Here is a 24,975-nt window from a genome sequence, read left to right on the forward strand (position 1 = left end):
TATAATAAAAATGAGAAAGCTTTCTGGGTTTAGATGGCATGTCGGATAATATTCTCTTCATGGCGGGATTATGAGACTGGATCGAAAATTTTTACAAGTTTTCGACTGAACGAAGCCTTTACTGGTTTAAGATTCGATTGCTTTAATTAATTATTCTCTGCAAAAACTCGATCAAGTTCTGTCTGCTGATAATTAAATCAAAGCAATCAGGTTTAGTTAATCTGTGAGAGATTAATGTAAAAATCTTGTGTAAATCGATTTATAACTGTTGCACGATACGTCTTAGTTAATTAAACACTGCTTGTGTGTGAATTATTTTACTGCCTTTACTATTTAATATTTATTTTACTTTTATTGTGATCTCAAACTCACTTAGAGGAATCATCAAGCAGATCAAGCAGATCCAATGAAGCATGGTTATTCAAAACATTCTTATCCCAATGCAGTATTAATTTTCGTTGTCTTTCTATCGATTGAACGCTGATGTCATTTTGGAAATATCATCCATCGGCAAACAGCGCAAGTTTCATGTAGGGAGCAACAGGGCTCTCAATCTAGCTTTATTTAAGGTTTTTCCTCGTGAGCTGATTTGCAAAAAATGCTGTTTCCTATTAAACCTCGAATATTGGCTTGAATCGACTCATGTACCGACGCTTCCATCCAGACTTTAAACGAACCAATTTCAAAAAACAGACACTTAATTCAATTTATCAGAAATTTAATTTAGCTTAGTTCCACCGCAGTTTGATGGGATTCCAACAATGCACCAGAGTCAATATAATTTCAATAATTTTCGCACAAAATCCACCGAAATATTTTAACGAAGTGCAAAATCGACGCCGCGAGAATTCGCAGTTGGAAGTTAAACTTTTCAAATTAGATGGATGCGAAAGTTAGAACGATTGTAAGCTGAAATAAGCAGGACTTACAGTTGCAAGGATTAACAATATGATGAGATAATTATAATGGTTCAAGCACTGGGTAAAGCAGAAAAATATTAAATTAATAATAATCTAGAATCAAAATTCGATACAGGACTCGACGTTCTTGTATATTACCTACAATAATTACACTCAGAAAACTAATGTCATATTTCAATGAATGAAGGCCATATGTTCCAAATATTGACACACTTTCGAACCCTGAACACGATCATAAAGCGGACGTTACACAATGTGCCAGTTTGCCGGGCCGAACTGGGTAAGATTGACGCACCCATGGGCAAAAAAGACTCGTTATTTGAACAAAGCCTCGCTCAATTCTCTCAGTGCATGACACACAACTCCCACCTTGATGAGTGTCAGCACGATGGTACGGTTGAGGTAGGTGGGGGTTCTCTGTGGAGCCAGCGTCAGGGTGACAGTAGCTGACTGAGGGACAGGAGCTGCGTCGCTGACGACGACAGGCAGCAGCAGCACGCCTGTCTGCTGCTCCCAGTCCCTCATCAGCTGTACCGTCGTGGGTACGACCACCACCTTGCCGGCAGCACTGCTTGGAGGGTCAGACTGCATCGCTGCACTGCTGTACGGAACATAACCTGCGTGGCAAATAATGTGAACAAAATTATTGAATAATATGAAATTGTTATATAAAAATGTACTTTGAATTAATGTATTAGCAATGATTGGAATGTATTATAAATGAATGTATTTTGAATTAATGTATTAGTAATGATTGGAATGTATTATAAATGAATGTGTTTTGAATTAATGAATTAGCAATGATTGGAACGCATTATAAATGAATGCATTTTGAATTACTGTAGTAGCAATGATTTGACTGTATTAGACGAATAGACTGTCAGTCGCAAGCGAAATAAAATTATTGGCATGTTAGAATAAATACGGGAGAGTTTTATCATTATAGAGATGGTAAGATCTAATTTACGTCTGTAAGATATTAGCAAATAAATCAATTAGCAATGTCTTTTACTGCTTATCCACTAGGGCGAAAATTCAGCCTAAATTATATTTTACAATTGTTTCCATAGCTTAAAAACAGAAGAGTGTTCTTACTAAGGCCATTTTTTTCAAGTGCTAATTGAGCCAAATTGAACTCATGCTCCAGCCCTTTGTCGCTTGCAGGACCAATAATAATCAGGGGCGGGTTATAGAGTCTCCACATTTGGAGGAAATCGAAGGCATTTTATGAACAACTCGGCGCGCCCTGAAAGCAGCGACGCAATTTCAGCGGTGGCTGTCAATTTCAGGACTTCCTTTCAAGCGCCCGTCGCTTCACAATGCCATTAGAGGACAGGCAATCTTCTTACGTTTTAGGCATGCAGTAAGATCGGGTCTTATATTCCAGTCAATGAACTGCACTTAATTTTCCAGGACTCTTCTGTCATTACAAAATGGCAAAATCGTGAATAAATCGCCCGTCGAAGTACGAGTCTCAGTCTCGAGCGCCCTCCATGAAGAGCAGAGTACACTTCAACCAATGGAAGAATACAAACTCTCGGCTCGCCTCAACAATTCCCCCCCAACTCAACCAGCTCTTAATGCAGATCTTAATTACAGCGCTCAGTATCGACATTTCATTCCACCGATTCCTAGTAGAGCAAGAATAAGGTATAATTGAAATTGTTCCACAAGTATTTCATAATAGAATTAATTTAATTACTCATTTAAGTAAAAACTCACCGTCCGCAAAAGAGACGTTAGCAATGCCGCGCAGGTCTTCCATCGCTGCTGGATCCAACATCACAGAAAAAGGAGGTCCATTTCCCACTGCCCACTCGTCCAAGTCACCAAAAGTCAAATTTAGGAGCAACCTGTTGTTTTTGATCTCACCAACAGGAAATTTTGGTGTCCCTCTGTCTGTTTGTAGAGGAGATGCCGAGCTCAGCAATGTCGTGGTTTTTTCTGCTTCGTTTATACTGCTCAGCTCAGGTTCTTGTTCACGTTTTAGTTCTGGCGTGCTCGTGAAAGAAGCGAGGTATTTTTCGTTTAGATGAGAAAAATCTCCTCCGATATTTTGAACGTTCTTCAATAGCTTTTCCCAGTCAACGTCTGGTGCAAATGGCATTTGAATATCAGATGCCGTGGTGGAGGCAGCCGCTGGATCTTTTTCTCGTTCTTTCAAGTCAGTCACAGCAATGGAGACGATGGAGGGGCTCACGAGGAACGGCGGGTTGTCGTTCACATCTTCTACTGACACCTACGGAGCAAACGATAAGGTTCGTCGTGTCAGGCACTACTGCTATGCTTCATAAATCACCTGATCAAAGACCTCCGCGGACTAGAAAATTTCAAGCCAATGTCGTTGAGTTCTGATTGTTCCCGCTAGCGGGACCATCGCTCATGATCTAAAACAGATTTTGCTAAATTACTTCGCTTATCAATGACCTTCAGTGTCAGGTTGATCAATAACAATCCAAAATAGTTTATATATTTTAGTTTTTACGCGTATTATATAATGAATTGGTTTCCGATCAACCCACAGTTCGATCAAGCCACAGTTTGTTAAAGTAATATGTAAACGTTCTAGAGTCTTCAGCAAACTCATTTCGAATATAAGTAGTATAACAATTAATGAGCATGGCCTCAGGGAGATGGATACAATTTTTCATTTGTGCGAATAGTTCCAAGTAATTAAACGTCCGGATATAACAATCATACTCCAAGTTAAAAGCTGAGTAAATTATGAATACATAAATTTAACACATGTTATATCATATCAAATGAATTATATACATAAAAAATTAATCAGAGATACAACTCAATGCAGGTCATTCAAATTATCTCGCAAAAGCTTAATAGCATACGAATTCAAATATTCGAATAACAATTAGAATTCGGGTTATAAGCGCTCTATCGGAGTTAACGTACATCATAAATCCCAAGAACTGACGCGTGATAATCGCTCCATCAGGGTTCATGTATATCATATACCACACTGTCGGATTATAACCTCTCTAATAGCGTTCATATCTATCATATATCCTAGGAACTAACAGTGACGGTGCTGGTGGTGGTGAGGGGAGGGGTGCCGCTGTCCCAGGCCACCACCAGGAGGCGGAAGGTGGCCAGTGTCTCGCGGTCCAGCAGGCGCGCCGTGCGTACGGTGCCTGGTGGGGGGGGAGGGTTGTGGCAGCTCAAAGTCTCGAGTGTTTCAATTCCAATTCTTATTTGCTCGAACATTTCTTCAGGCACTTAACAGAATTTTTCTTATGGAAGAAGATGGATATTCTAGGATGGACGCAGTAACATATGAATATTTTATAAGGAGGAAAAATTTAACAAGAGGTGAAGTAAAATGAACTATACGTGTTATATAGTCAATTTTTATATTCTAATTAAATTAAATGTATTTAAGTCAGAGTTTTATGAGTCCAGAAAGCCAGCGTTACAGAGAAATCTGAGCATTACTGACATATAATATTCAATTTGTTGTAACTATAGTGGGATGAAAAGATGAAGAAAAACCTATCCCATTAAAATAATAAATGCTCTTATAGTATTGTATTTATCTATTTCTTTTACAAATATATCGGATAGACCTTTACCACAAGAGAGTTTAGACGATTTCAATTCCATACCAACCGACACAATCTCTTTATTCAATTAAATACAATCACGTACAAACCCTGTAATCTGTATACATAATACATAAGAAATTTGAGCATAAGTATTTCGACCTTTTATGCCCTATCGTGCCAACCGTGGGATATTTACAGCCTCTCATAAGAAATTAAAATCAGCAATCCAATTTCCAAGATGAGGCAGTGAGAAAAATAACAATTAATATCCTAGTAAGTTTTTAAGGCTTCAAGATCAAAATCGATGAGCCCGTGAGCAGGGCTGAGAGGCTGCGAGAGGTCGGCTTGAGTGAGTCAGCCACTCACAAAGGAGCTCTCGGCCGCCCAAATTCTGTGCTGTAAAAAGCAGCAACATTTTGATCGGATTTCCACCTTGGAAATGTTATAATCGATGATCAGCATTGGCTGTGCTGAAAGCCTAATGATTATACTGCATGAACTTTCATCGCGATCAATCGAAGTCAGGTATTTCGTCCTTCAAATGCTATATAGTTTGGGAAATACTTCTAAACAAGACGCATTTCACTTTATTTACATATGTTTTTCCTGTAAGTGTTTATGAAATCTTATTCAATTTTTCAGGCCTCTTTTCCACGAGCCAAAGGTTTTACTTTAATGTTTTCGAAAGTTTCACCTGAATTTATTACCTCCAGTTATGGTTTCCTGTGTTTCTTGGCTTGCGTTTAGAGCGACGCCAAATGCAATCAAAATTCACTTACATCTACCGCCGTGCAGGTGTTAAAATATTCGTCGCTACTCTGGACTCTAAGTGATACAGCCATAGGCGGGATGCAAATGAACGCTCCACTAGAGAGTGTGCCATGATGGCCATTTTCGGCCAATTTATTCACTTAAAACTCGGCCGAGACATCAAACCCAAACAAGAACTTGCAATTCAATAAATCATCTCCAAGTCAATTTTAACCTCACTAATTATCAGGATCGTTATTTATTATGTTATTATGGATTAGCGGTAGAAAGCACCGCAATATTTTGTTCATTAACGCACGCCGGCGTTAGAGAGGAACTTGATGAACACGCGCATGATGGGACGGTGTTTGAGGGACGGTCTCGTGACGCTGCGATCACACTGCGTCCCCAACGTACCTTGCGTGTCGACGGCGAAGGTCCCGCCGAGATTGCCCTCTGCAGTGACGCCGTAGCTGATGAGGCCTCCGGACCCCTGCTCGGGTGGGGGGGGGGGGTTGGTGGAAAATGAACAGCAATTAGGCGTTTGGATTTGCCAACATAAACAGTAATTGTACGATAAAAACTCTTAATTACTAGCCTTAGACGATAAATATTAGGGCATTTAAAATTTCCGAAACGATCATTACTCCAGCGGCTGCCTTTATTTTTATCAACATTTTTACGCAATTGTAATAGTGCGTAAAATTCTATTAATATGCATTGTTAAACGTACGCAGCAAGTACCAGTACGTCTCAACTACTCCATCGTAATTACCGAAAAATCTATTGTTCATTATGGAAATGAGTTTTGATAACTAACAACACCTTAATCTTATAGTTAAACTATAATACGAGAACTAATTAAACGTTCCTCGTTGAAAATAAACATAATAAGTAGAAACTTTTGTTCACAAATAGCTGATAGTCGTTACTGAAGACTCAACGTTAAAGAAAGCCAGACACACCGGCATTAAGCTTACGGCAAAGTTGGCATAAAGCACCTTAGCAGAAGCGGTAAAGTCACCCTAATCACACTTCACGCGAGATCATCAGGGCACTTCTCACTAAGCTGGCAGTGTCAGGAGTCAGCAACATACGAAGAGCATGACTGGAATTTGACAGCGCTGCCAACTTCGGCTGCAACTTATGCTCGGCCATATTTTTAAAGGAAAACTCGAATATTGGGAAATTGGGCGGTGAGGTTCCAGAAGGTTGTTCAATTTCTAGAGGGTTGCTCTTCATGCCAAAGAACTTCGACATCTTCTGAAACGTACAAAGTATGCTACTTAAGCGCATTCGCTTCGAGGCTGTAGATAAAATCAAAAGTTACGTACTAAGATCGATAGAGTTGAGAACAGTATTATTTGCATTCGACGAGCCAGTGCATTGGTTCTGCAGTGGTTTTCAGTTGAACACTTCTGTCGTTGAAAGCAAAATATGCAATGATGACTTCAAAACCTCATCGTGCTCCGGTAAATGATGATGGCCAAACTTATATTAAATAGAAATATAAAAACTCTATTTATTTTGTCTTGTGCGAACAATTTAAATCCGTAGAAACATCCTATGGAATATTTGGTAATGAGTACGAATATAAAATGTTCTGATGTGCATTTGTAAACAACTGGGCAGAGCGAGGCTTTCAAAATTGTAGTTAGGTTAATCCTAGCCTTTTGAATGATTTATTTCGAAACTAAAATTTTCAGCTGTGTTATTTTAACAACACCCCTCAAGATCCTTGAACTAAAATCTTAGGTTTTGAAAACATTTTTAATGTATTCCTACCAACTTAGTTTCAGTTATTTTGGTTCTACACAGCCTCCTATCAACCATCTACATAACAGCGAGAATATTCTCATTTTAAATAAGTTTGCAGTTACTTGTATAATCCAATCATTCGCTAACCCAAACTTATTTTTTAGTACAGATTTAAGGCAACGTATACCATTTTGGCGCAACATACTATACCGATACATGTCGCTCTTCAATACCGTCGACTGTGGAGTAAACAAGGGCTTGTCCGAGCGCCAGACCCAAATTAGAGCACTCAGGCTTATTGGTCTCAGAGGGACTGAACCTCAACGGGAATCATTGATGAAGTCTCACAGCTTCAGGAGTGCTTCGACGACTGATTCGAAATTGATATTGATCAGAAATGATAAATCGTTTCTTTCACTGATTCGGGAAAAGGTGTGCTAGGGAGCAGCTGCTATTGTAAGTTTTCTATTAGAAGAAAATTAAGCCAATGGAATTTAATCTGATGGATAGCTGGACCAACAAGATCAAAAGACGAAGATTTCAAGGGCTTATAGAATTAGCTTCGAAAGCAGCGAACTATACAATTCTTCAATAGCATTATATATTTAATGTAGAGTTGTATATTCTAAATGAAAAAATCAGTCAGGCGTGACCACTTCCATGCATTGCTGTATCCGCTATTACGAAACTGGGACTTCTCGCATTAGTATTATACGTTTTACCAAGAGTTGAAGAATCGCAATGAAGAAATGTAATCTTTCGGCAAAACTGCGGCCCGTCATAGAAATGCTCACACGTAATCAGTGCGCGGGTCACCTAGTCTTATCATAGTTCTGCAGACAGTACGTAGTTTAATATTTTAAATCGACTAAGCATTTATTTATATGAATTTTGCACGAATGTTAACACTCGGAAGACACAGCAACATAATTAATTCACGTTTTTGCTTACATGACACTCCCGTCACGTTTGCGCCAGAGGGCGACGGAGTCGACCAAACTGATACTGACCTTACGATGATGGCTTCCGGATTCAATAGAGTTAGCTACACCGATGCTGACTTTCGTAGCCAACAGAGTGAACTACATAGAGGCTGGCTTCCGTGGCAGACAGAGTAGACTACATAGAGGCTGGCTTCACGGCCGACATAGTAGACTACATCAAGGCTGGCTTCCCGGCCGACATAGTAGACTACATTGATGCTGTCTTCCCGGACGACAAAGTAAACTACGCCAATGCCGGCTTCCGCGGCTGTCAGAGTAGACTACGATACTGGTTCGGCTGGGCATCAAAAAATACCCTCGCTCTCATCTCATTTTCAATTCAAATTCCAAAAGATCGCTGAAGCAAAAGGGTTGAACACTAAACCCGGCTCGGCAGTGTCATTCAGTCGCCTACTAAAGTGAAAAACCTCGTTTCAAACAGTGTGAATGTTGCTCTCCCCAAGGACTTGTCATTCATTTGCCGCTCATCAGACAGACATAAAGTGAGATTTTAGAGCCGGTGGTATCACAGATTAGGTGTCGACAGTACGAGGGCCGCTGATAGTGCCGTAGAATTTTGATTACAGCAAAAGTCTTTTGAACTGTTCATCTAGTTTAGAATAATTACCTTTTTTTAAGAAAGTTTCATTGTGAAATAAACGAGCAAAGAATAAATGCAGAATTTTGTAATCTAAGTTGTCATTCTGACCAGCCGTAAAAAATATTTAATATCTGATGATCAAATGTTCAATAAATATTTCTATAACACTTTTGGGGCAGACTCTGTACTTAATTAAGTCCCTCTACGCCTAGTTCGGCATTTTTTACACAATTTTAACATTTTCTCTCATCAAAACAGAGTGCTGTGACGATCTTCGACCTGAGCTGGGCCTTACAATTTAATGGGATTTCATAATGAACGATGAACAAATATTATAAGTAAAATTTGTGAGAAAAAAGTATGAATACTACTAAACAAGAGCGTTTTAAATATCCAATCTGCAGGTTGGCAATTTTACTGAAAGTGTTGAGATCGAGTGACTTGCAGAAAATTTGTGGGCAGCAACACTGGGAAGCCTGTTTGTGCCGTCAGCATTCCCAAGCCGCGGGGTGCATACGAATGGCCAATTGGTATTACACATCAAGACGATGGCAAGGAAAAGATCTCTAATTTTTTTCTTTGAACCCTCAAAAATAAAAATTGAACCTTGTAGCCTATAAATATTCCCTGGTTCGCTCTTCATTTGCATTAGCGGTTCTCTCCGCTCCAGAAAGTGTTAGGGCCAACATGAGCGGCGCTGGCAATATCGTAACACGTTTAGTTCTGGTCTAAATTGTTGCAAGATTTCTCGCAGCCGTCAACATCTGAAAAATAATTTGCATTCAAAGCAGCGCCGAGGCATACGTTTTTAGGGTAGTATTAGCATTAATCTTACCGAGAGATTCTCAGGTTTTATAAGAAACAGCTCTCACAGAAGAAATTTAGACCTAGCGTACAACGACAGATGTGAGACCATCACCGAGGGAACGTGACAACAGTTGAGCCTCTGTTTTACCTCGCAATTTTACATTTTATTTTCATTTATCTCCAATTATACTTTTCGACAAAGAAGATTACTCTCACGACTTCACACTGAATTCAACTAAACGATTAGGAGATCGCACGAGACAGTACCGTGATTTATTTCTGCCGTCAGATTTGGATCACTTCACTGCTAAAATTATACTGTGTTTGGAAACTATATTGGCGGATATCTCAACTATAAGTCATATCAACCTACTGGTAAATTTGACAAATAAAGAGCATTATTTTTATTTTATATAACAAGGAGAGATTTTGTACAAAGAGATTTTGTGATCTTAAAGGAATAGCCAGCATAACCGATATAACTTAAAATTTGTCCCGCACATTTTCCGATGGAGATGTAATTGAAGGCTTTGCAAGGACCAACTAAACTAAAGTAACCCGGGGCCCGGATGCACGCCACTATCCAAATGGGGCACGCATGTACCAATGCATATTCCATGACCGGATCACATGCTTTCTCTTGCATACAGTCGCTGGTCGAGCATTGCAGGAGGAGCTTAACGCAAATCGGCGTGTTCCATGATATACAGCAACGACACATGTGTATAAAATTAAGCAAATCTCTGTCAGGAGAGTGGCTGCACAACCCGGCTCTGTCCATCGCTGAACCTCTGTTGTAAATCTTTCCAGTGATTAGCTCAATTCAAAACTCGGTTCCTTTTTCGCTTCTAATGTCAGGAAGAACTCCCGTCGTTTGTCGCACTATAATTTAATTAAATTCATACAGCTACAATGCTTGAAAAGAAAATATTGCTGCACATGACATTTCTTCGGATTTTTCGTCAATACCAAATCGCATTTCTTTGGTGCGTAGAATGTTCCATGTACGAGACTCGTAGGCCAGTCAGGCGTGAGCGCACCGGGGCAATGCATCACATTTGCTGCAAGTATTTGAAGCAGGAAGCCAAACATCGCAATATTACTAGTCCGTGTTCCAGCTGCCGACCGTCACATCAGCAAGACGTATGAAGACGGACGTCAGCAACGTCCTCAATGAAAGCGCTCACTCGAATCAATTCCGGGACAGATTTTATGAAGAAAAACTAAACTTTATATGAATATTATCATGATAAATGGGCGTAGTAACCTGCCAAATCGAATTTCTTCACCTTCGGTGCATATAAAAACAGTGGCTGGAAAAAATCAGTCTAAATATTAGCATTAGTCATTTGAACTTTAGTGTCACGAACATATTTAGAATGATCAGCCTTTTAATTATTATTTAGAATTATCAGCTGCAATGAAATTATCCTAATTAACGTTAGAATATTATTTTAACTTCACACATGCTCGGTGCTCTACGTCAATTACTTCTGTTTCAAAAATGGATCTAGTAGTTCATTTAGCAGAATTTAAAATATAAATGATATAGTCCTCTCCTCAAAATTCTTTGAAATGGACTAAGACACAGAATAGTCTCAAAATGTTCAATTTCTAGATGAAGAAATTCATTCCATTTTGCTAAGACACCGAAGATACAAACAAGGGTAAAAACACCTTGCTGAAAACCAACAGTGGCATTACGCAGTACAATCACCGGCCTGAACCTTGGCTGTAAAATGAACTACATAAATTGAGATTCTTCATTGATAAATCAATCGTCACACACTGAAATCAGAGAAGCTGTGCAACGGACAGTTTCACAGAATTAAGTCCGAATTGGTGAAAAAGTGTACGCGTAAAGGTATTTGTTAATATTTCGTTCGCTTTAAATGTTTGAGTCCCGGCACCAAAAATCTCGGACAACAGAGAGGCTATGAAAACATTCGTTCAAAATTTAATTTAGTTTATTTTTTTCTTGTTGATAAATTTTTACTTCATAGACCGTCAGCTGTAATCAATAAATACCCGACAATAAGTTATGTATAACTAACTCCAAAATTAATTTTTCAATTAACGTTGAAAATTTCTAGGCTAAAATTTAGCTTCCATCAGTTGATAAATTTTCTTGTAAATAGCATTGATCGAAAAATATTGAGCTTGCGTGCCAAATGTCTATGAGAACATTAATTTAGTTTTTCACATGAATGCACATAGATATTTTTTTCTGAAAAATTAAAAGCAAAGAAAATTTCCAAACAAAGTACCATACCATCTTCCTAGAAAACTTTTCGGAGACCAGCACCAACGTCAGTTTGAAAATTCTCGAATGCAGATGCAATCAGTAGTTAGTACAGTAAAAATTAAAAAATAAAATAAAATCTAAATTTACAAATAAAAGAACAAGCAAAAAAACAGGCAACAGCTATCTATAGACAATTTCAAGTGTATAAGAACTAAAAGCTGAATTCAGACTAGGCCTGTTTTTGAAGATATACTGATGCATGAATTCTAAAATACGTAAACCGGAAGTACCGGAAGTGGTAGCTAAACCTTAAAGTTTTCTGAATGATATTTTTCAGGGGATGAGAAGGCAAAAGATTTACAATGCTCGAAAAAAAATAATGTAAAAATACTCATAAAAAACGCATCGCTTCGTCGAATACGGCAGCTCCAGGTCCGGCTTCGTATTCGTTGAAAGCAAGGCGGCCAAAGTTCTCTCTAAGTTGAACATCCGTGTTAAAAAGTTCGATATTCCAGAAAAAAATACTTTCTTAGCTCCCAATCCCCGAAACTTTTGACGCCCTGTATACCTTGGCATCATTCCAATCGGTCAATCAACATTCCAGACGTCACGTTGTACCAGACGTATTGGAGGTTTCTGACAAATCACGCATCACGTGGAAAAATCACCATGAAAAGTGAAATTATCTGCTAAAAAATCACTATTTATTGGGAAAGTGAAGAATTAAATGAAAATTTTAAATGAAACAAATTTCATCATATCTTCACACAAACGTTAGGAAGATAAGCTCCATCTTCAGGACAATAGCGCATAAGTGAACAATTCCGGCAGCAAACGATATAACTAAAGATTTAAACGTTGCATTAACGATACAAAAGAGAAAATGACGTGAATTATTGTCCTAATTTGTTTGCAGAAAAAAATTCTCACCTTTTCTTATTCCGAAACTAACATATTTTCATAACATTTCACTTGGAAGGATATTGACGAAAATAACGTTATATCGGACATTAATTACAAATTATAACAGAACACTATTGAAATATTGCAATAAAAATAACATCTTACCAAGAGTATATAATTACACAATGAGTGTGTGCGAGAAATAACTATAAAATTACACGCGTAAGTACAAGAAAGAACTTTATAAGAGGACCTCAGGATCAACTTAAATAAAGCAGCAAACACTAAGAGACTCACAGCGTCGAGGTCTGCAGCAGGCAGGGTGGCGACGACGCTGCCCACGGGGAGGTCCTCCCTGACGGTGACCGTGTGGGGAGGCTGCCGTACGAACACCGGCGCGTTGTCGTTGGCGTCCAGCACGCGCAGGATGACGCGAGCCTCACCAACGCGCTCGTGGTCACTCCAGCCCGACGAGCCCTGCGCGCACGCCAAATTTCTTTCTCATAAAAAAAACTTACTTCAACGCGGAGGAAGATACAACAATGTTGCATACGATGGTGCTTGACTTGAGTAAACTTTCCATTCTGTAAAGATCAATTTTGTTTAGGAAATCTTAGAATCTGTAAGTTCTAATAGAAATAAAGGTATTGGATTAAACACTGAACATAGTAGCACAATAGAAACAATATTGAAGAAGTATTGAGCGATACTAGTTCTGCATAAGTAGAATATATATTTTTGTTATCACAACTGTCAGAACTTTTATAAGTTTCCGAATGGTTAAATAAATAGCACTTCTTAATTTCCACCTTTTCAATCCAAAAGTGCACGTTAATTGATATTACATACACGATAATTATTTCTTAAAATACTATTCATTATTATGCTCAGTTCACACGAGCGACGTGACACCAAAACTAATCGCGAAGGGAAGCTAGTACCTGTACTGTACCCACCGACCATATTTATACTTGATCGAACTCATTTGGCTGAAAACTGCTTCAAAGGTTCTGGGAAATTACTGTTTGCACGATCAACAGCCGAGCTTTGAAATAAATCGAAGCGATGAGCGCTCCTGGAACAGAAGCCGGGACAATTCTAATAGAAGCGCCTCTAGCGCCCTGATCTCTTCGGTTGGAAGTGAAGCGCAGCTCAAGAGCTGGCAAGCACCACTGTGGATCAAATGAAGCCTGCCATGCCATCAGCGCTATCAGTCCGACTGTACTCGACGTCTGAAACTAAGCTACAATTCATTGGCAGTCATTAATCTAATATTCTTCAAATCATTTTAGAGCGCTTAGCATAATAAACGTTTAAATTTTTATTAATTTTTTCTTCTAAATTGCTTAGAAGTTTTTTTGGCAAAATAAGTAAATTTAAACAATTTGGGCAGTAAAATTTATTCTTCGGAGCAGATAGCGCTAGAGTTCCCGGCGGTCTCAAGACGGCCGGCACTGGAGCATTAATAAGTCAATAAGCCATGAACACCAAGCAACGCTTCCAATTGGCGTCCACATCTCATCCTTGGTTCATTACGCTCCATCAACTCCCTTGATTGGCACGATTCGAGGATCTGCTTATTGACTGACAGTCGTCGCTCTTGCGTCGGTCGAGAAAGTTCATCGTGCCTTCCTTAGTGAAACGGCGGATTAATGCCAATCGTTGCTCATTAAGGTGAATCAGAGGCTGAGATCAAATTTACCTCAAATCAAATTTGGCATTTCAGCAATTGATACTTGAACAATTAATAGTAGCATTCAATGCTGTCTCGATGCAAGATGATGACTCTGGTACAGCAGGCTGGCTCACCTGGTACAGCAGGCTGGCTCACCTGGTACAGCAGGCTGGCTCACCTGGTACAGCAGGCAGGCTCACCTGGTACAGCAGGCTGGCTGAAACACAAGGCAGGCTCACCTGGTCCGTGACCTGTACCCTGAAGCTGATGCCTGCGCGGTGCCGCGGGTTTTCGTAGTCCAGAGGCTCGCGCACTCTCAGAACCGCCGCCCTCCTCCCCCCGAGCATCGCGCCCTCCACCTGAGGCGTCAACTGCGCTAGCTGCCACCCAGGCCCTGAGTCTGGTACAACCTGCAGTGAGGCACAAAACTGCGGCGATGAGCCTTGATCTTCGTCAAAAAGTACGTGTCGGAGGAAAAATTCTCATAATGAGTGAACCTGACATAAATGATTAATGACAGAAAAACCTTCATAGATTGCAGGACGTGCAACGAGTTCTTTTGTTGAATTATGAATCCATTTTCAAAAACTTCAAGTAGAGTTGCACTCAATCCCTCATTGATTAGTCGATTCTTCCAAAATCATGACGAACACAAAATGATGAAGACACATTAGTTTTAATTGACTCGTTATTTCATTACAACGTATTTTAATGTGGTTATCTTGACACGGGATTAATGCAAAAATAAACCCCATTAACGAAGAGACTGCTACACATTGAACCTAAAATTTTTATAATGCCCGTGAGAAATAAAACAAATCTAGAGCCAACTAAACTCTACCTTGAGCCTCTACTACCTTAACTCTACCTTGAATGAGCATTAGCTCTAAGCAGATCATTGCAATAATATGCCGTTAATATTCCCTAGAAATTTTTTTCGCGCGCGAGTAAGCAAAGTACGACGCTTTTAATCAGTACGATTGGGCCAGACATAAAAAATAATTTGCAAATCTAACAATAATTTGCATCACATAAGCCATAAGAAACATAAAATGACAGTAGCTTAGCATTAAACATATATAAGAGCGCAGTAGTAGAACTCGAACTTCTATCCAAAATGTGACCATTTGTAAAAGTAAGTTGAATGCTTGGACTATTTCCCGTAGATTTTCTCAGACAGAGTTTGAGAGTTTAGGTAAATATTCTTTTTTTTTGAAAACTAATTAATTAAAGAAATTTTTTCCAAGTTTGATACAATTACGAATGAATTAAGAAAAAATTAAAGAATTTGATGCATGCATTATGTGATTTAGTCGGATCCTCGATGTGAAAAGGTCAACCATGAGGAAAAATGGCGACGGTTCGTGAAAATGCATCATCTAGCTTCTCACAAATCAGTCAAAAAAAATCCGAAAGATATAATGATCAATTAACAGACCTCTAAATTTACTATGTGTTGTCACTGAACTAACCTATTTACTAAACTCATATAATCACTAAACTTTGACTGATATTCGGTGTATGAGTATCATAAAGACGTTATTTAAAAGCAACAGAAAATTCAAATAGCGCTGCTGACTTTTCGCATTAAGCCTGAATCCGGTACATTCACATAAGAAATCAAATGTTCCTTTCATTTAATGAGACCTTCTTCTAGAACCACTATAGACATTTAATCATATTAGTTCAGAACAAGCATCACACAATGATATATTTAGTGCACCCATTCTAAAATTCACTCAAACTGTAGTACATTATAGGTTCACTTCGTCCGCTTTACACACAAAGCAGTCGAACATACATGCACTCAAGCTGTCGAATGCTCAGCTCAATCAGTAGGAAATTCACTGAACGCCGTCAGAAGTTATATCAATGTTGATGTATATTCAGAAAATAAAGTTCAATATTAACTCACCATAGTCATGAGTTACTGCAGTAACTCATTCACTCAACGCTTAACTCATTCACTCAACGCTTAACTCATTCACTCAACGCTTAACTCACTCAACTCATTCACTCAACGCTTAACTCGTTCACTCAACGCTTAACTCGTCCACACAACTCTCAACTCATTCACTCAACACATTCCACTTTCACTAAAGGCAATCACACGGTCCTCCTATTCGGACACATTCACTCACCCTGAAGGCGAGCTCGTTGGCTCGGTCAGGGTCATTGACGGGGAGGGTGGCGAGGACGGCAGAAGCGGGCTGGCCCTCTACTGCCCACACGGCCCACTCGCGACGTGCCCACTGAGGAGGCACGTCGTTCACGTCACGTACCTCGACCACCACCGTGCAACTTCCTGAGCCGTCGATAAGTGTGCAGTGATGTCAATGTGAGAAAGCATTTTTAGAGGTTGAGTAGGAATTTTTCAAATTAATTAATGAACATTCTGTCACTTTTACTTCAAGTTTTAATTAAAAACGTCTAAAGCTTTTAAAAAAGCATTCCATTCAAATCGTTAACGGAAAAGAAGAATGCGCCGGGCATCACAAACATCAGAGCCTCTTGTTCGTATGGGAGCGAACCTCAACACTATACCTATCTAATCTCAGTCTAGTGTTGCTACCTCCTTAAAACCGAATTCAAAAATTGCCTATAGATTTCATTTCTAACAAATATGTAAAAATGTGCGAAACAAAAGCTTATGGACTATAAAACAATAATTTTTTATATATGAAGTTATAAAATTTATATTAATTTTGACATACGTATATAAGATAAACTTTAAAGAAAAACAGCAGTTTAAGATGAAATAAAATTATAAAAGAGCTATTACAGAATACTGCCGACACTCTTTGAACGTATATAACGGCTTACATTATGCGGCTAAAGGTCCTAACGTAACATATCGAGTCCTTGTCAGAAATAAGTCTAACCCTGTAGCCCGCCGGCGTCTGTGGCAGCGAGCAGGAGGGTGTAGGTGCCGGTGCGCTCACGGTCCAGACAACACACGGCCGTGCTGATTTTGCCCGAGTCTCTCTCTACCGTGAAGATGGCTCGGCCCGACGTCTCTTCGATGACGTTCTTCTGCAGCGTGTACACCAATTGTGGTGCGGGGCCCTCCAGTGGCTCGTCAGCATCGTGCGCTGTAACCGTCACGATCGCCGTGCCTGACGATAAATATGAGTGGTAGTGATGAGACATGAAGCATGAAGTGATTCTAATGAGACACAAGTCATTCTATAATTAACATCTGGGAGTTGGGAGTTGTATGTCTTTTCCTAATGAGCTAAGATACGTTGAAGAACCCAAGTAAAGAAAGTCGAGGAGAAATAAACCCTTAAACAGTCGAACGCATAGCAGAACATTAAGATCTGTACAACAAAATGAACAGAGCGTTGTATTGAAAAAAACATAATAGTGCAGAAGTTTTGTTATTTATGACAATAGATTGGTGATATAAGAAGTGAAGGAATTGAATTAATCATTTCCCCACTATGAGCTGTTCACTGCAAACGGAAGAACCATGCTTACAATGAGCCAAGTATAGCTTCCTGGATGATCATCTTAACAATAATGATTGGCACAAAGAAAAGCCCCTTTCCCATCTCTTTTCTCGTCGTGATCAAAGTTTGATCCTCTCAACAAAGGCTGGGAAGAGAGAGCGGCGAGAAATTAGAAGGTAAGGATAAAGGAGCACAATTAAAGAAACAGGACGTTGAATACGCAGATATAAATCTCAGTTAAAAGGAATTCGGGTCAAAGATGTAATATAGAAATACATGTCAATATACACATAGTAATGTACATTATTTAGTAATATACATACTCGTATGAAACAATTGCTACAAGAGTACACGCACACTCAATTCAAGCCGAAAGCCCTCAACCAAAATGTTTATTCGAATTATAAAAATTTTCATACGTCAAAAAAAATGAATTTTCTTTTACATGAGCCTTAACCAGCAATATTGTTGATCATTTAATTCAAAAATTTGTTCATTTAAATTCGTTTTTCATTCTGTTTACAGTCACCAAAATGAATTACGGCTCAAAATTGTCAGGATAATTTTTTTACAACTTGTTTAATACAGAACATGCTGTGACTCAGCAACTGCTCTTGTCTCGCCGATTGCCCTCGCCTATAATAAGATCTCTTGGTTTGGTCTGGATTGAATTAATTGACCCTATTGTAGAGTTGCTATAGGGACACCTCTGTGACTCGAGTAATACAATGCCTTACAGGTTCACTTAATATAAAGCAATGAGTTTTCACATATATATTTCAAGAACGGGTTTGCACAATGACATTCAGTATTCCTTACAGCGCGTAACTAAATCATGGAAGTTTGAACGATAACGGAAAGTCCAAACGCAAATTGAATACTTACTATTGCTAAAAATTATAATATCCAATTCGCATATATTGATACTATTCCCTAACATAGTAAAATGCAATCATTTTTACTTTGATTTCCCCAGTATATAGCCAATCTCACACTATCTTCATATCCAGTTAGGGAATGACACTTCGTCTTAGCTTTAGCATTTTCAACTAAAGCACTTCCAATGTTTGGTCGAATGTCTCCACTCTATTTTATAAAGCAAATTTGTGTAGTGAAGGAGATTCTTCACCGATGCATTGTTATATACATTCCAGCGATGAAGCATATGCAACGAAATGTTGTGTAGAACTCAGTAAAAAAAATCCTAGTGCTCGCTGTATTTCATTGACCGCCAGAACGCACGACCCACTGAAAGATTTAAGCTCACACAAGAGACAAATTGTGCAAATGTAAACAATGCAAAGATTTAATCAAGCATGAATGCACGAAACATGTAGGCGATGCGTTCAACTTGGCCGGCCTATCAAGCGCAGGTCAATTACAACCAGACAAATCGCGGACATTAGGGCGAGGAAGGTGTCGAGGCTCCGAGTTAATGATCAAGCGGCCTGCATAATAGAAGCGCGCTCCTCTGAAGCGTACGAGACTACCTATAACAATCTGGGGAAAATTGTTTATAATAATTTTACGTGACTGAAGTATTAGTAAAAATTTGGTGTTTGTGCAATTTCAGAGACCATTCCATCATTGCGAACACTTTCCAGAATTAAATAGACCAATGATTTGGAAAATTAGGCAATGAAGTCGATAAGGAATTCAGGAATCATACGTCAAGTGATAGAAAAATATTTAAGCTACACATCATACTTCTGCTGTAATGGTATTAGGTTCTATGAACCCAGAATTTATTTATCAAAAATTGGTATAGTCATAACTATTATTTTTTTCATGCAAAATCATTTCGAATTTTTATTACGAGCAAACTTTTTGATTCTTTATTGTTGGGTTTATATTTTTTAGATTGTGAACTCTGAGTTGTGGGATTCAGCGCATGTGTGCGATAGTCTCACGGCGTTTACAGTTTTTCGTAAAATGAGAGACGAAAGAGGTAACCATCGTTTGCGGAATTTTTTTATCGATTCCTCTGTCACGTTTTTCTTGAAAGTCCATATCATCCGTGAAGGATTAAGGAACAATTATACGATATGGCGTTGAAATAATAAATCGTGAGCATTGTTGTACTAGTAAACCAAAATGCAACTCCTGTGGAGATGGTGCTGAAGTGTTTCTCGATGACGTGGATCAATTTTACATGAATCCCTCGTGCTGCATTTAAAATTTAATCAATTCTATTTAAGACTGCATCTTTTGAATGCTAAGAGAGATTGTTGGACATATTTTGACTCGGTGCTGGTTCCCTTGAACCCCCATCACCCGTAACGGTCCCGGTTCATCATATAAAATCATATCGATTATATTATTCGAAGAGAGGAAAATTTACTTACGAATTTGCCAGTTAAATAAAACTGCATATGTACCTATTTGTCATTGATTAATTTAGTGATTAGCGTTTGAAACATCCAGGAGATTTCAAAGTGACCCTTGTAAGTTAAATTGAGCAATTAATACAGTTGTTGTATTATATGTATTGTTCTATATTTAAGGTATTTTTCGCAAGCAGCCTACATTAGGTATAACAAGAGAGAGAAACTATTAGCCTATGTGATTATTGAGAGTAATTTTCCTTTCTTACAATAAATGTTCATTACTGCAGCCTCACAATACCCTTTTGGTTACAACGTATTTTATTCGTGACAATGACTTGATGACTTGCACCATATCAGCCTTCAGCAGTACATGGATATTCACATTTCTCCCCAACGCAATGTACAGTAAACTTTTTATTGCGGTCAGTACGTGGCAGGGGTTCCCCGCTGCGCTGCCATAAGACTGTACAATGTTAGAAGAAAGAAATTAAGTCGACCATATTTTGAAATAGGGTACTCGTACTCTCGGGCTCATGAAGGATATGCCACAGTTCGCCTGAGTTTGAGTGACCAAAGTTCCCGGGCATTATATCGACTGCAGAAGTTCTGACATGAGGAGAAATTTGTGGAGCAGAATTTAAGAATTAACTTGATTATTTAATAGGCAGTGCGACAGTTATGGCTTTGCCGATTGTAACAATATACATTTAAGAAAAAGTTCTTTTGATGTACTAATCTTGCATGAATCTTTTATACTCAGTGAATATACTGCCCCAAAATCTTTTCAATATTTTAAAGCCAAAGTGTGCTCAAAATAAAATACATTAAAACAAAATGGTTATAGTTCTATCAAAATGTTCCGGGCTCTCGAAATTCGATTTGATAAGTAATTTAAACCAAGCTAAAACCGTAGTACGCGATTGCACAATACAAGCGCAGTAGAAATTTTCTTCCATATTAAAATCACTTCAATAATAAATAGATATAAAAAATATATTTCGTACTTTAACTTTACCGGAAGCAATGAACGAGAATTTTGTCATTAGTCCAACAACTATAAAATGTTTTTATGCAGATTGATTGTTTTCCGTGAAGAAAGTAACTCCACCCTGCATTAATTTGTATCTGTAAAATTTTAGAACACGATTGTGTCCATCAGAGACCAGAAAATAAAAAAGTCACTAGATTGCTTTAATCGCAGATTCACTAGAAATTTAAAAGCGAAGAAAACACCACAAAAATTTAGCATATCTCTTTTGAAAACGTTTCGGAGACCAGCTCCATCGTCAGTTCGATAAATCTAGAACACAGATAAATGCAGAAAATTAGTTTGGAGTTAATAAAAAAAACACAAACAGAAGTTAAAAACCTAAATTTACAGACAAAGGGCAGAATAATAAAGTAAGTACCTATCTATTCACAATTTCTAATGGATAAGAACTATAGGCAGCATTTAAACTAGGCTTCTCTTTAAAAATATACAAGGATTCCAAAATACGCAGATCGGAAGCACCAGAACTATAAGCTAAAACCTTAAAGTCTGTGTCGGACACTGGAACGTTGCACTGTTCGGCGTGAGTGCGCACAGCCGAATGAGGAGGGCGCGATAGTAACTGCCCAAAAAAAAGAGATATGCTGCTTTTCAAAAGAGATATGCTAAATTTTTGTGGTGTTTTCTTCGCTTTTAAATTTCTAGACCAGAAAATGATTCAAATGGGAGAAAACTCCATCTTTTCCATTTTAAAAGTACTAATCTATGTCAGAGCTTTTATAAACAACGATCGTGGTTCGACCACGATACTTAAAAACTACATGATGATCATTTTGTGTTTTTTTTTTCAAAAGAACAAACAGGCATTCGAGAAAATCGATCAAATGTTTCCTACATATATCACTTACCGGTCTTTATACTTCAGCACGGTTGAATTTAAATGTTTAAAAGAAAGTTTGAGAAGTTTACCTATACTGAAAATTCCTTTGAAAACAAAAATTGTAGCTGGATCAATCATTATATTTGTCATCACTGACGCGTCAAAGAGTGTCATCATCTTAATAAACACAATTGCTTGTTAGTCCGATTCTGCATGAAACGAAATTTTATAACATGAATGAAGGAGGGAGAGTAATCTGAACTTTTGTCGAAAGTGAAAAAGTTTTCCCGACGAATTAACTACATTAGAATATTCAATGAGGATCAAGACAAAAATTAGCTTCCCGCTCTACTCATCGCGGATTTAAGAAGGCAAACTAAAAATAGAAAGCTTTATCGTGGTTACAAAGTCTTTAGACATAATCGCGCAGCTTTGTGCTCAATCTCTCTTGAGAGATCTATGGAAAACTGCGGGAAATATTAGTACTTGAGATGAGCTGCAGCAGAGTCGTGTCCGAATATGTGTTTGTTTAGCTCGGCTTGGTCGGGGATGAGGATACAAGCCTTTAATTCTAGAGGGATAATTGGACAGCAAGTTTTTAAATTACAGATCAACGATGCTGATTTTGAACTATGTCGATCGAAGGGAGTTTTTCACAGAATAGTTGAGATTGCAAGCCTTAAAATCAAGCAAATGCGATATCAAGGTACCCAAAATAGTTAACAAAAGTCATTATTAGGTCATGAGCGTTTCTTTAACAAGCCTCGTTAGTATCATTTCTCACTTTTTATACAATTTTCCACCGCCATATCAATGTTACAGACGTCAATAAAACTGGCATTCACCTTGCGGAGAGTTCTCAGGCACGGCGGCGTGCACGACACGTGACGGGAAAACGGGTGGGTTGTCGTTGACGTCCTTGAGGTTGATGAGCAGACGGGTGTGTGCTTGACGGCCGCCGTCGCTCGCTGTCACCCGTAACTGCCAGCGGGACGACCCCAGTGGCCCGTCCCGATCCAGCGGCTGACATTGAAAAAAATATAACTCAGTACTCACTGCAGTGAGTGACAGAAAACGCATTTTCTCGTCGACGAAAACTTGAGGTCACGGACAGGCGGACGGACAGACAGACTGACATGGCGAGCACAATAGTGCATTTTTTACATAAATGAGAAAATGCGCTAAAAAAAATCGCGATGATATCCGCGCACTTCTGAGATATAGCAAAATAATGAGGTACTCAGAGGATCAATGAATACAAGATGAGATCCGCACACTTTGAGTTCTGAGTATATCACAATAATGAATGAGATACTCAGAAGATAAATGAATACAAGATTGGATCCACGCACTCTTAGATCGGAGTATATCATAATTGTGAGGTACTCAGACGACCAATGAATATTAGATGAGATCGGAGCACTTCGAGATCTGAGTATAGCATAATTATGAGGTAAAGAGACGTGTAACCTAAGATCTGAGAATATTATTGCATATATGTGAGGTAATGTGATGACAAATGAATACAGTGAAATAGAGAGCTTACTCAGAACGGAAAATAGCACAAGGATCTGGAACCCAAAAAATATCATATTATGCGATGAACTAGAGACTCTTAATAAACGCCCCAAATTAATATGGGATAAAAAAGAAAAAATCCAAGCTTAAACTTTGCAAAAAGCAAATACGAGTTTTTCAGTTTGTTCATTTTCATCGAATATAATAACCTCAAAACATCGTAGCACCTCTCGTCCCATAGGCAAAAAGGCTCAGCGTTAACCAGGAATGTTCAATTGCATTTGCGTATTGCAAGTATTACTTTTGTGACAGCTGCTGTCCAAGTATAGTTGGCTAAAACCAACTCTCTACCGACCTCTACTTTCAAGACAACTTATGTTATTTATTATTAGTTATTTGTTCAACTTCCGACTGATTTTATGCAGCAGTATTGGCAAACACAAATTACTGAATTTCAGAACTACTGAACAGCGACCCAAACGAATGGCATTCGTTTAAAGAGGAAAAAAATACTAAGCGGCTTAAAAATAACAGCAAAACCAAGCCGCTTAAATTTCAAAATGACAAATTCAAATTTTATCAGCCAACGCGATGAATTCGCTACTTAAATTTCCGTTCAGTTTAGCTATGCGAATAAATAATTCATGTGGGCACTTTAGTGCCCGTATCGACAGCATTCGATGGTAATCGAATAAACTCTTCACAAGCATTCGCACGGTCGCCATTCTACATTGAATCAGTCAAGGGATCCTCTCATCAAAACGAAAACAGCGATGCGGTACTTTAGATGTTGAAACATTAGTTTTTAAAGCCTTTTTCACCAGGGCAATGATAAATGCCATGCAAAACTAACTACGCCAGCTTGTTGCACAGTAAATCTTCCCATCCGTGCTGCACAACCGGTTTTCAATGATCGATGAATGACACTTTAACATTATTTATATATATACATTGAGAATAATAACGAAGAGATTGAGTTATTTTAATGCTACCGACAGAATATTCTGTGTAACCGTCGAATTCATCTGTACATCTGTAGAGCGAAGTAAATGACCGCTTCCATTGTATTTACAAGATATTGAGTACCGAAGTACATGAACAAATAACAATAATCGGATAATATTTTTCACTGTGGATTGTGCGCTCTCAGCTTGGGAATTTCATATATACTTCTGAGAATGAGCAAAAAATTGTGAACAAACTTAGCTCATCAGCCAAATGCACGGCTAGTGCAACTTCAAAAGTTTTTCCATTTACTCGTTGCTGAGTCGTCAGCCGCACTGAGCTGCCGTGCTCTCATATTGTACATTGTACGTGGGTAAAAACATGAGTCTAAATTATCCGATGAAAATTAATTTAATGATTTTTTAACTAACGCATCAATTACTAAAATAATCATTAGAGCCGACTAGAAAAGCCCACGCCCAAAGTGTTTCAAATTCAATTAGGTTTCATATAATTGAACCTTGAATATAATGAAAAATTAATTTAGCCGATGCCTTATCAGTATCGCTTTCATCGAATTTCTGAACATTTTAGCTTATCGATATGCATCACTAATAATTCTTGGTTTGCAATAAGGAGATTTGAACTCATTAATATGTT

At 38.5% G+C, this 24,975-nt stretch overlaps 1 protein-coding gene across 1 annotated transcript in view; it reads right to left on the minus strand.

The window, feature by feature from the left end:
- Positions 1–24,975, minus strand: part of LOC108682692 (neural-cadherin) — a 61,494-nt gene that overhangs the window by 30,907 nt on the left and 5,612 nt on the right. The window contains exons 4-12 of the mRNA XM_018171913.2: positions 22,698–22,875; positions 17,085–17,318; positions 16,344–16,507; positions 14,403–14,612; positions 12,825–13,004; positions 5,648–5,723; positions 3,957–4,069; positions 2,643–3,159; positions 1,290–1,537 (exon numbers count right to left, since the gene is read on the minus strand). Coding sequence (XP_018027402.2) covers positions 1,290–1,537; positions 2,643–3,159; positions 3,957–4,069; positions 5,648–5,723; positions 12,825–13,004; positions 14,403–14,612; positions 16,344–16,507; positions 17,085–17,318; positions 22,698–22,875 — 1,920 coding nt within the window. The remainder of the gene's footprint in view (positions 1–1,289; positions 1,538–2,642; positions 3,160–3,956; positions 4,070–5,647; positions 5,724–12,824; positions 13,005–14,402; positions 14,613–16,343; positions 16,508–17,084; positions 17,319–22,697; positions 22,876–24,975) is intronic.

The sequence above is a fragment of the Hyalella azteca genome, unplaced genomic scaffold, assembly GCF_000764305.2.
Source record: "Hyalella azteca isolate HAZT.00-mixed unplaced genomic scaffold, Hazt_2.0.2 contig17406, whole genome shotgun sequence".
In the NCBI taxonomy this organism is placed as follows: Eukaryota; Metazoa; Arthropoda; class Malacostraca; order Amphipoda; family Hyalellidae; genus Hyalella; species Hyalella azteca.